The sequence below is a fragment of the Phaethon aethereus genome, assembly GCF_964289735.1.
Source record: "Phaethon aethereus genome assembly, chromosome: 3".
NCBI classification, from domain to species: Eukaryota; Metazoa; Chordata; class Aves; order Phaethontiformes; family Phaethontidae; genus Phaethon; species Phaethon aethereus.
In genome coordinates this window covers 47,106,166-47,118,030 of record NC_138576.1, presented here as the reverse complement: position 1 = coordinate 47,118,030, position 11,865 = coordinate 47,106,166, and the positions used below count along the sequence as shown (strand labels likewise).

The 11,865-nt window shown below is 38.6% G+C and overlaps 1 protein-coding gene across 1 annotated transcript in view; it reads left to right on the top strand.

Moving 5' to 3' along the window:
• Positions 1 to 3,930: 3,930 nt before the first annotated feature.
• USP45 (ubiquitin specific peptidase 45) overlaps positions 3,931 to 11,865 on the top strand; it is a gene marked incomplete at both ends in the record, with an annotated part of 47,115 nt that continues 39,180 nt past the window's right edge. The window contains 4 exons of the mRNA XM_081998386.1: positions 3,931 to 4,030; positions 5,325 to 5,494; positions 7,684 to 7,787; positions 8,290 to 8,390. Of these exons, the coding sequence (XP_081854512.1) occupies positions 3,931 to 4,030; positions 5,325 to 5,494; positions 7,684 to 7,787; positions 8,290 to 8,390 (475 nt within the window). The remainder of the gene's footprint in view (positions 4,031 to 5,324; positions 5,495 to 7,683; positions 7,788 to 8,289; positions 8,391 to 11,865) is intronic.

The window sequence follows — 11,865 nt, the reverse complement described above, 5'->3', positions numbered from 1 at the left end:
ATTTTTGGCACTTTATCATATTTTGAAGCTTTTAAAATTAGACAGATCATTCTGTTGCTTTTGAAGTGGTTTGTTCTTTCTAGAAAGGTGGAAATGAGCAGCTGTAGTGTGGAGCTTTTGATCTTAATCAGCTTTTTGTAGGCAGACTGCCATTAGCAGTCTTAAGAAGGAAAAAGTAGACGGAGAATAGCAAATGATGATGATTACACTTCAAACTCTTGTATGCTGAGCTCAAAGAATCTGAACGCGTTTGTCAAGGACTAGTTCTTAGCTTTGTATGACATGATTGCTTAAAAGGAAGAGATTTAGCTCTTTCTATTTTTATGTTTTTTCCCCCATGAAACTGCATAATTTCTACTTAAGATTTTTTACTGTGTGCCAAATAGAGATCAGGGTGGAGCTAATATACTCTCTGAACTCAGATTTTTCTACCACAAAAATCAGGGGGTTTTATTTGTCAGATTCATTAGTCAAATATAATTTGCACTGTGACTTGATTTTGTGTACACAAAATGAAAAACTTACTGTATTTGTTTTTCCATCTCAAAAAGAAACTACCAAGTAAGGATCCATGGAGACTTCTTTCTGCACAGGGAAAGAGGAAGAATCTGCCTCCTTTAGGACACTCCACATCTGATGGCTGTAGCCACAAATTACTCATTGAACATACTAAAAAAATAGGAGAATGAGTTGGAAGGAGGCAAATCTTGGGAGTATTGCCAAGGTTTTTAATCTTCATTATATCAAGTTCATTTTGTGCAAATCATTAATTTCTCCTCTGCCTGCTTGTCCTGAGTGGCTTGTGCCTGTGGTCAACAGAAACCCGGAGAATTTCTCACTTGTTTTTTTCTTAGCTGTATTTTATGCTTTCTTTGGTCTGTGTTTGTTCAGAGTTGTCATTCCAATAAAATCCCAATCTTTTATTTCCCATGAACTGAAACATTTCTGAGAAGTAATTTCTGAAGCATCTTAGGTTTCTTCCCAGTTTATCTCAATTAGATATAATAATCAAATTCCTGGAGTAAACATTTTGATTTTCAATCATATTTTCAATTGTTAAATGAAATCTTTCACTTGTAATGTTTTCTGCCCCCAAATATACTGGAAAAGGGCAGAGTGTACTGCATATATACTGTGCTACTTGCATCATAGATGCTTCCTGCATAGTTTTTTTCTCTTACCCTTTTATCCCACTTACATCCTTTTCAAAATCAGGCACAAACCCCGCCTGGCTAGGTCCTTAGTATACTGTGTCTTTTCTAAGAGCTCACAGGTCAGTAAACATTGTCTGATGGATGCCTGTCTATATGTGTGTTCATGAAAACTGATTAATCTAATGGTCCGTGTTATCTTTTGTTCTGCCTGCTCTTCCTGAAAAAACACTGAAAAGTCTCTGGGTTGCTTGGTCGGTTCCCAAACCTGCAGTGTGAATGCTGGCTTCTTATGCCAGCGTTCATTTCTAATGCCATGTTGATTACGTTGGGCTAGAAATGCTAACGTTTTCACTCGTTGTGGGTACCAGCTGACACTCTGTCTTTTCCATGTGTCCTGAAGGACCCTAGAGAGTGGCTTGAGCAGTGGGCTGTGTGTGCCCTGATCAGGATCGTATCACCTGGCCTATGGGCCACAGGATTTCACAGGTGGTAAAGACCTGCTTGCCTTTCAGCTGGTTGGGCCCATAATTGTTCTTTCATGAAGTTATCCAAGCTCTCAAAATGTACTGATGTGAACATGACTTCCATTTGGGTGAAATCAGTGGTTTGGACAGCCTTACATAATCTGTCAAAAGAGATAAAAATTAGTATGCTGAAATGAACTTGTAGATCGTTTATGTCAATGCTGAATAACGTAAACACAACTATGTTCCTTTAGGGAGGATGTTTTTGCTGTCTTTGCTACTGACTCTTTACATAATTTAGTGTAAAATCATGGGTTTTCTAACAGTAGCTGTATTGGCTTTACTGTTTCATGAATGTCTCAGTGAATCTTCTGCTCAGTTAAGTGGCAGTGTGACAAGTGGTGATGGGTAGTTCTACATGAACCTTGGATATATATGATAAGATGCCAAGGCAGAAATACACAGTTGAAGTTGTTTCGGTCTGAAGCACGTTTTCCTTCTTCTAGGGATGGTGTGATGTGTGGTGATTGATGTACATTAAGCAAGCAAAAATTTGTTGACAAGAGCTGGAATACTCAGATCTCTCTTATGGTATGAACATGAATTGCAAACCTAGAAAACCAGCAGAGGTGAATTCAGTGCCATTGTTCACTTCTGTGTCTAAGCATTTGAAGCTTTATACCCTTATGTACCAGAAATTTTGAAATCTGCAATTTAAGAGCATCACAGTATTTAATATAGTATAAACTGATTGCTATGTAAATGAAGCATTCTGAAAAAATGAATTGCATTTTGAAAGGTTGAGGAGTCATGATGCCATTGATGCAAGGAAGCAGAGAGTAAAGGTTTCTTTCATACTCTACAGAAATTTGACTTGTCCAAAGTAAATCTCTGATTGATACGTTCATGCAGAAAACATCCAGCCCTAACACTATGCGTGGCAGATGCAGAGATGTCTGTCCAGATCTGTAGGAACCTGGAACAGGAGCTCTGAGGTACAGATTGCCTGCTTCGCCTTCGTGAGGGTTGTTCAGATACCAGTGGCGGTGGTGCCCTAGTATCGATATTGATGATTGTTCTGCTGATTGGCTTAATGGATAAGAAAGGAGAGGGAATACCGAGTTCAAGATACAGGTCAATTCCTGTGTCTCTCACAGTTTCAGTAGTACAAAGAGTCTAAATGCATATACAGAGAAGATTCAAAAACTTAGGTAGACAAACTTTTTAAACTTTGGCAAACTTACCTACTTGATCTGTAGCAAGAATATATCTTTTGCTATTCCCAAATGTAGGGCATTCTAGAGGTTTCCTATACATAAATGAGGTAGCACAGTTGAAAATGTTTGGTACTGGTGGTTCAGGTGACATTACTAACTTGTATGTGGTACACAACAAGATGTGATTTTTTTTTTTTTTTTTCTAAACAGAGTGGCTCACAGGTTTGCAATGTATGAATATTTGCCTATCTTACATTTATATGCTTTGTGTATGAAAACATAAATTTGTTTTTATGAAGCATGTTGTCAAAAGACAACCTGTAAATTAAGCCTCAGAAACTGTTTGTGTGATGCACAGCTACAGTCCTTTAGTGAATTCACATTTGGATTTTGATTAGATGACTGGTGTGCTGAAATCTCTGAGGATTTTTTTTTAAGTTTAGTGGCAAATAGTTATCCTTTGATTCTGTTCCTCATAGGACTCCTTGATTAATGACCCAAATTTCCTATGAGACACTTGATCCGTGTGGATTCTCTGATGTTTACTAGAGGGGTCAGCTCTCACTCTAGTCTCATATGAGAGGACATTTTCATGAGATTTGGAATACTTTTGTATTTTGTTAAAGTGTTTGAAATTGCTTCAAAGCTCTTAGGGAACGTGCAAGGGTAAACGGTGACAGAAACCTTTCCCAAGGGAGATATGTTAAGGAAGAGAAGGCTTTATTTTAATGAAGTTTTTCTGGTAAGGTATGGCTGGAGCTCTGTAGTAGTTTACAATAACAAAAGTAAAGAAAACCTCAGTATCTTAAATATTTAACTCTGCTGGCTGGAAGTGCATTTCCCCTGTAGCTACAGATAGAATTTATAATGTCATGTAATATAACCAGCTGATCTTGAGGCATTCCTAGGAGTTCGTTCCTCACACGTTCGTACTCCTTGTTACACAATAGCTGACATTAGTCAAAGCCTAAAACAGTGTTCTTGAGGCTTGAATGTGTGATTTGATCTCATGGTTTTAGCGTTCAAACTCACTACATTTGAGGAAGCATTTAGACAATGAAGCAACCCCTGTTTCTCTTTCACAGTAAGTAACAGATGCGGGTGAAAGATCCATCAAGAGCCAACCCTGAGAAACCAAAGAGAAGCAAAAGGCCTAACAGGCCACAGGATGAAGACTCTTCAGATGATATTTCAGGTAAATACAGTTAGGTGATGAAGGCTAATAACTTCTGTGTTGACTGATGAAAACCACAAATCAGTGGTACTATGAAATACTTTTTTTGTTTGAATTTATGGCAGAAATATCCTCAGTTAGGTGTTATGACGTGATCGGTTGTTACATCATGTGACAGCCCTGAGGGGCTGGAGACTTGGTTGATCTTCAAGGACAACCTCTTCAGAGCAGGAGAATGGTCCTTTCCAGTGTGTGGAAGGTCAAGCACGTGTGGCAGGAGGCTGTTAGCTGAACGGGGAGCTTCCACTGGACCTCAGAGGTAAAAGGAAGGGCAGAGAGAGTGGAGGCAGGTTTGGGCTGCCCTTGCAGGGGCCCTGACTGTGCAGGGATGAGATTAGGTAAACCAGGCTCAGGCAGAGCTGAATTGCGTGAGGATTGTGAAGAGTAAAATGGGCTTGTATGGATACTGTGACAAGAAGGCTAAGGCAAGCTGCTTGAAGGGGCAGGGACCTAGGGACATGCGAAAAGGCTGGGGACCTCAGTCCTTCCTTTGCTTCTGTCTTCCCATGTAAGCTCTGCACTTGGTCCTTCCTGGTCCTTGAGCCTAGTGGAAGACTCTGGGATTTAAGCATTGTCCAGAATAGAAGATTGATTTTCTAGTGAGGTGATGAAACCTCTGTCCTTGAAGATATTCAACGGACAGCTGAACAAAGCCATGAGCATTCAAATCTAAATTTGTATTTGACCCTGCTTTAAATGAGGGTTTGGACAAGCTGGCCTTCAGAGGTCACTTCAAACCTAGGTTATTCTGTGATATTATAGTGGCATTTGTACAAAAAACGGGACAGAGAAGAGGTTGGTGATATTCATGTTTAGAATGGGCAGTTGGATTAAGGGTGCATGGGTATTCGGAAATCTGTCTTTATGGATGGGAAAGGAGGTCAACCACCTGTGTTGTTATATGCTAAAATAGTAGGTTTATGTAGTATTTTTCTGTTGACACCCCCCTCCCAAACAGGGAAATTAATTTTGTACAGAAGTAATTCTTGTACTTTTGTACAAAATAGTTTATCTGTTTTTAAGAGGTGATGTTTATTGACTTGAAAAGGATTTTCATTATAGAAAGACCGAAATAGATCCTTCATAAAATTCAGTATATGGAGAGCAGGTGGCTGATTTTTCCTGTTTTAGTTCTTTGCCATTTTTTTCCCTAATGTTGCATTCATTGAAGACTCTACTCCCTTAGTATACACATTCTCCCTTTCATAGCTATTATTTTTAATGGATGGAAGTGAGTATGTGTCATTTTCTTTAGGCTTAACCTGCCAGCACGTGAGCCAAGCAGTGGATGTGCATCATGTGAAGAGAGCGGTAGCTCAGAGTGTTTGGTCAATATGTGCAGAATGTCTGAAGGAGAGGCGGATGAGTGATGGTGAGCCCGTGGCACCTTCAGATATATGGCTGTGTCTCAAATGTGGCTTTCAGGTAAGCATATGTTGGAAATCTATGGAGGTGGATAGGCCCCGATTTTCTAAAGGATGTGACCAGTATAGCTCCTTGTCTGTTTGGCATCTTATTACCTTCAGTGAAACAGTGTGACACAAGTGCTTAGTTGTGGGAGTCCATGCTTCAGCTTCTTCAGTGGAGTGGGATGTGGCCTTACGTTCTTCTTGTCTGGTTGTCGGCCGCGTTTTGGGTAGCTTTATGGATCATGGTGTGTTTCAGCATCACAAGTAGTAAGTGACGGTTCTGCCTTTTCGCTGTTCTTCATCTGCATGCTCTTGCCACGTACAGAGAATTTGCTCCAGGAACTTTTTGGTTGCAAAATGTATCCATTCAGATGGCCTCTGCAGAAGATCCTGAAAATATAAATGAATGAAAAAATGGATATGTATATTGCTGAATCGACTTATACTATGGACACTCAATTGCTAGATTTGATTGAAACCAAGGAGAAAGGACTGTGCAGGTGTGAGAATGCTGCTTTTAGTGGCAGCTAGCCATTAGATTAGATCAGTTACAATGTCAAATCGTGGCTTCAGAGTTTAGAATGGCAGGTCCTGATGCCAAGGGCTTGTGCAGATTTCTGTCCTGTGAGTGAAGTAAAGCTTGATACAGAAAAATTTGGTTTACAGGCAGTGTCATGCTTGGTTCAGCTAATAGTTGCCCGAACAAAGCATTTCACAATTTTCTTAGAATTTTGGTAGGTCTTGAAGGACAGAAGCCAGCTCCTACTGGTATTATCTGAACAGATTTACTTTTGCAAAGAAACATACGAAATCATTAGCATAAAATTAGCAAAACTATTAGCCAAAAATATTGGCAGGCTTCAAAATATAGTTAAGTGGATCTGAGAAGGACTCATATAGCTTGTCTGAAAATTTTTAGTTAAGGTGGTGTTGTGGTTTAACCCCAGCTGGCAACTAAACACCACGCAACCGCTTACTCACTTCCCCACGGTGGGAAGAGGGAGAGAATTGGAAGACTAAAAGTGAGAAAACTTATGGGTTGAGATAAAGACAGTTTAATAGGTAAAGCAAAAGCTGTACACAAGCAAAGCAAAACAAGGAATTAATTCATCACTCCCCATCGGCAGGCAGGTGTTCAGCCATCTCCAGGGAAGCAGGGTGCATCGCATGTAATGGTTACTTGGAAAGACAAACGCCAGCACTCCACCAGTCCCCCCCTTCTTTTTTCTTCGTCCCAGCCTTATATACCAAGCATGACATCGTATGGTATGGAATATCTCTTTGATCAGCCTAGGTCAGCTGTCCTGGACATGTCCCCTCCCAGCTTCCCGTGCACCCCCAGCCTTCTTGCTGGCGGGCCAGCATGAGAAGCTGGACAGTCCTTGACTACTTAGCAACAACTGAAAACATCAGCATGTTATCAACATTTTCTCATCCCAAATCCAAAACTTAGTCTCACACTAACTTCTGTGAAGAAAATTATCTCTATCACAGCTGAAACCAGGACAGGTGGGCTTTTAAAAGGAGTTAAATCTGTGTGCTTTTTCATGTTCATGCTGTTAATAGCCTCCAAAACTCATGCCTCATTCAGAGACCAGTCCTGAACCTTCGAAGTCCCACTCTGTAGATACTTGAAAAATTGCAAATGCTTTGTCACGAAGTTGCTGTACATAAATGGTGTGTTATAAGTACCTTTTTAGTACAAAACCAATTTATGTGCCGTTTGTATTTGGTGTCTGGAATGCATTTGGCATTCTTGAACAGTGAGGGTTATCTGTGCTGTCCTTTCCCTGATATTCTGTGGACAAAATATGCTACATAGTAATTTAATTCACTTTTTAGAGAATTCATACTTTTGTGAATGGCATAATTTGCTGTCTATTGATACTTATTGAATTCAGAAGCTAGGAGTTATTTCTATTAAGTTAAAACAAACTTAATAATTTCCTATATTTTTAACTGATTTTCCCAAGTAGAAAAGATGAGGTTTTGATTTTAAAAAAAAAGTTAATTGATATCTTTATAATACTGGATTATAAAGAACATTAAACCCTCTCAATCCTTGAGAATGCTAAATGAGTATTTAGGGCACTATAGCTTTCTGTCTAATCTTGAAAAGTAAAGTTTTTGCAGTTTATTTACTACTAATATAGTTTTCTCCTACTTCCCTTTTTCCCCCTTACTGTGTGATGTTTCCATTTTTAGGGATGTAGTAAGAACTCGGAAGGCCAACATTCTCTGAAACACTTCCAAACAGCACGCGCAGAACCTCATTGCATTGTTATCAACCTCAGCACATGGATCATATGGTAAGAATGAGCATGCAGGTGTTTGTGTATGCTTGTCTGTAAGGATTATTCATAACTTAAAGCAGAGCCTTCTCATGACAAAGAATGATTCTGACAGATAATGTGAATACTTTATATGGAGGAAAGGCAGGCTTTCTAAAGAGAAAATTAGTTTGTCCTTAGGACTCTCAGAGGGGTCACAAATCAATACTAACATAGAAGTTTGAGTCCATTGTGCTCTGTAGAGACTTGGCTGGTTATAGGAGTTTGTCCTTCCTGATTGTTTCTATATGATTATTTGCAGGACTATTAACAGAGATTATTTAAATCTGTATCAGTGAATTGGGGCTAATCTATAGGAGAGCATATATGGGATGAGAGAATTCAATTTTATTCCTCTTTTTAGTATGGAAAATTGTAACCTAGAGCTTAAGTAATTTGCGTAAGGTTGTTAGAGAGGTTTGTTAGAGCTGAGAGGTGCATCCAGATATCCTGAATTCCAGTTCGTTTCTTCTTTTGTTAGGTGTTATGAATGTGATGAAGAGCTGTCCACACATTGCAACAAAAAGGTTTTGGCTCAGATAGTTGACTTTCTTCAGAAACATGGTTCCAGGGCTGAACCAAGTAAGTTTACACTTAGTTTTATTTGGAGACATCTGTAATGTACTGTCTCTAAAAATGAGCATTTCAGATTTTGAATCATGTTAAACATACAATTGAATGATGTGAGTATAATACAGCCTGTAATTGCACAATTACTTGGGCAAGTAATGCCTGTTGAAACATAATTTCATTGTTTTTTCTACAGTATGATTACATTTTTAAAATATTTTGGGCAGCATAGGACAGTTTTTCCAAATTTTGCCTTTAATGAAGAAAGTTTGTTGTAGAACAGATGTTACCTTAAATAAGATGCCATATAAATTAATGCACAAAACCTATGTGGGAGCATAAACGAATTGAATTCTCCTAGTGTGTATGTGTCACACCTTAAATTTGTTCTGATTTAAATTTGTTTTCCACAGTTAATTAAATTTAAGTGGATTTTCTAGTACTCTGTTGGATGTAATGGTTTCTGTTCATTTATGTTATTGGGTTTTAGTTAATAGGACACTCATTTCTATTAATTGAAAATAGTAGGAAATTGTTTTCTTATGTTAGGAGCCTACTGTAACTTCTCAATATATGTAGTAGTAGATAGAACTTTGTTGGCCCTCAGCTGTCTACTTTTGATAATGTTGATGTTATTCATCCCTACTGTAACACACTTGGCATTGTGACTTAGTGCATCTGATTCCAGATTTTCTTCACAAAAAACAGCTTAAGTAAACTTTTAAAACAATTGGTTGCAGTTTTTAGCAGAGATTATCAACTGGTTAGAAGTAAGAATGGAAAAGAATTGCCGTACTGAATTAGACTAGGTATTCCTCTAGCTGCATGTGTATAAATCCTACTGGTTTTAAGAGGTGTTACACATTTTTTTGAGGGGAAAACAATGAAGGGCCACTCAGAAATACATATTATATATTTTGATCTAGTCATAAGTTGTATGTTAAATTACGCAATTTTAATAAATTGATAAATTGCTACTTTTTGCATCTTTTCGCTTGGAGCAATGAAAAGCCAGTACGTGCTTTCACTTCTCTTCACAGCTTCAGTTTCAAGTTTACGTGTAATAAATGGGTGTTGGAGCTTGCTTGCAGATGAAAATGCTGTAGTGTTTGTTTCAGTTAATTTAATGGAAACAATTTTATTCTGGTTTTGTACTGCTGGATAAGACTTTCAGAGTAATATGACTTGGTGTGCTTCATGGTTTAGATTTTTAGTGTATAAATCTTCAAAATATCTAAAGTTTTCAGAGTGTGGTGCTTAGAAGTTTTCTGTGAAATGTCTTAAATTAAGCAACCAAAATTCCAAACTAATTCAGGAAAAGTAAACTTAAATTAGGCTCATATTTTCTTAAAAATCAGGTGTTTATAGAAATATATTCTGCCCTGCTCTTCTGCTGTTTATGTATTTGTGTTTCATTTTGATACTCTGTTTTGAAAATGCATATATTTCATTTAAGTATTTACCTGATATGGCTGGAAATGCTTTTCTATAACTGCAAACAAAATTGTATTGTTTTTGTCTAGGGCATAAACATTCTTTTTTTTTTTTCTTTTTTTTAATTTTTCCTGTTTTAGTTAAACCAGTTTTCCCCTCAGTTTCCGAAACCAGTCATTAAGATGAAAAACTAGCTATCGTACAGCTTCAGTTTGTGGTCGTACATTTTGTGGTAGCAGTGCACTGAGTTGGACCTGCTTGCTTTAGTGCTTTGGAAAAGGAGGTTCATGGCAGTGATGTAAAAGGTAGAGTTGGGTGCCAGCGGTGACATCAGGCGAGCTGTGTGTTGTGGGCAGCGTGAGGGTCCTCCAAGAACGTGGTGGGAGGTGCAGGACAGTTTTAAATTGGTGGTGGACTGCGGAGTCTGCTTTCCCAGTGTCTCAGGCTGTTTGTTACCAGTCTGTATGGTTACATGTCATCCTTCAAATTCATGCACGTGCCTGGTTTTGAGCATGCGAAACGTCACGCCAGCATCCTTCAAAGCTAAGGAGGTCATGTGCAAGCCTTGCAGGGTGGCCGCCTTGACAGCAAGAGGTCTTGGTGCATGGAAGTTGTTCCTGCAAGGCAGTTGTGTATCCAGCTTGACACTGGAAAAGGGCTAAGGCTCCCGTGCGAGCCTGTATTCCCGTAAAAACCAAGTACGCGTGTGTATACGTCCATAATGCTTTGAAGGTAGAGGTCAGTGACCCTCTCTGTGAGGCAGAGAGTATGGCTGTGCTGAGCAGTTTGGATCCCGTTCTTGAGAGCTCTGGGTACGTTGGCCCAAAGACGATCTGTTGGGTTCTTAAATGGCAGGAAAACGAGGAAAAAGCCGTTTGCCTGGCATGGTCTGTTGCTTTGGGCCAGGCTGCTCGCTGGAAGAGGCTGGGAAACAGCCGTGTATTGGTAAGTAAGCGGCATGCATGAGAGGGAATTCCCAGGCAGAGTTGGCATGCCTGTTTCACTTTGGTAAGTGTAACAGCAGTGCCTGTTCTCTTTTATGTCAAATACTCGCGCTGACACATTTGGTACTTCCTCTAAAGAAATGTAACTTAAGTAAGAATTCCTCTTTCCTTTAAATTAGGTGGCCTTTGAAGATTTTTTAAAAATAAAATCTGAAATAGAAATGTTAATTCACGCTGGTGTCCAGAACACAAAGGACACAAAGTATAACAGTGAAAATTAACTCTACTTATCTTTTAGTTTTCTTAAGTGTAGTGTTTTATTTCGTGTTACGGTGATATTTTCACTGTAACTGTCATCCTTTAAATTACTAGCTGGCTTAGTGTTTTTAAATTTATTTTGTATATTCAGCCATTATAAAAATAAACTGCTTTAATTTTAAATAAATGAAAAATAACTTGTGAGAAACAAGTAGTGTAAAACTTGACAATTAGTAATTCATGTTTCCCACTTTTGCTTTTCCCCATTGCTTTTCTATGTCTTCCTAAAAAAGTAGCCAAAGTGAAGACACTGTTACTTAATTTTCTTATCAGAATGTGGCACTGTAACAACAATTCATCTTATGTCTGGACTTCTTCCTGTTGTAACAACTGGTTGGCATGGTGTGTCAGTAAAATTCAAATAACATTGTGTAGAAATTTCTGCAGAAAGGCAGTATGAACATGGATCTAAGTAACAGATGAGGGTTGCTAGGGTTTTTTTTTTTTTTTGGTTCTCAAAAGTGCAGGAGTCATTTAAAGATAAAATAATCAGCTTAAACATGTAAGGGAGGGTTATATAGATTTCCTACTTAATGCATCTTGGAAAATAAACAAAAGCAAAATGCTTGTCATTTGGTACTAATGTGGTGGAATAGCGTGGCAGCAGGATCCCTGCTTTTCACTCGGCCTCTCATAAAGATTCAACTTCACTTCAGCTGTAAAAATGTGCAAATTACATTACTACTACATGACTGACTTTTGTAATTACATTAAGCGATTGAGATAAATCCCAGTGCTGGGTTCCCAAAAGAATGCTTGCAGCTGTGTGATTTTCGCATCTGATCCTATGG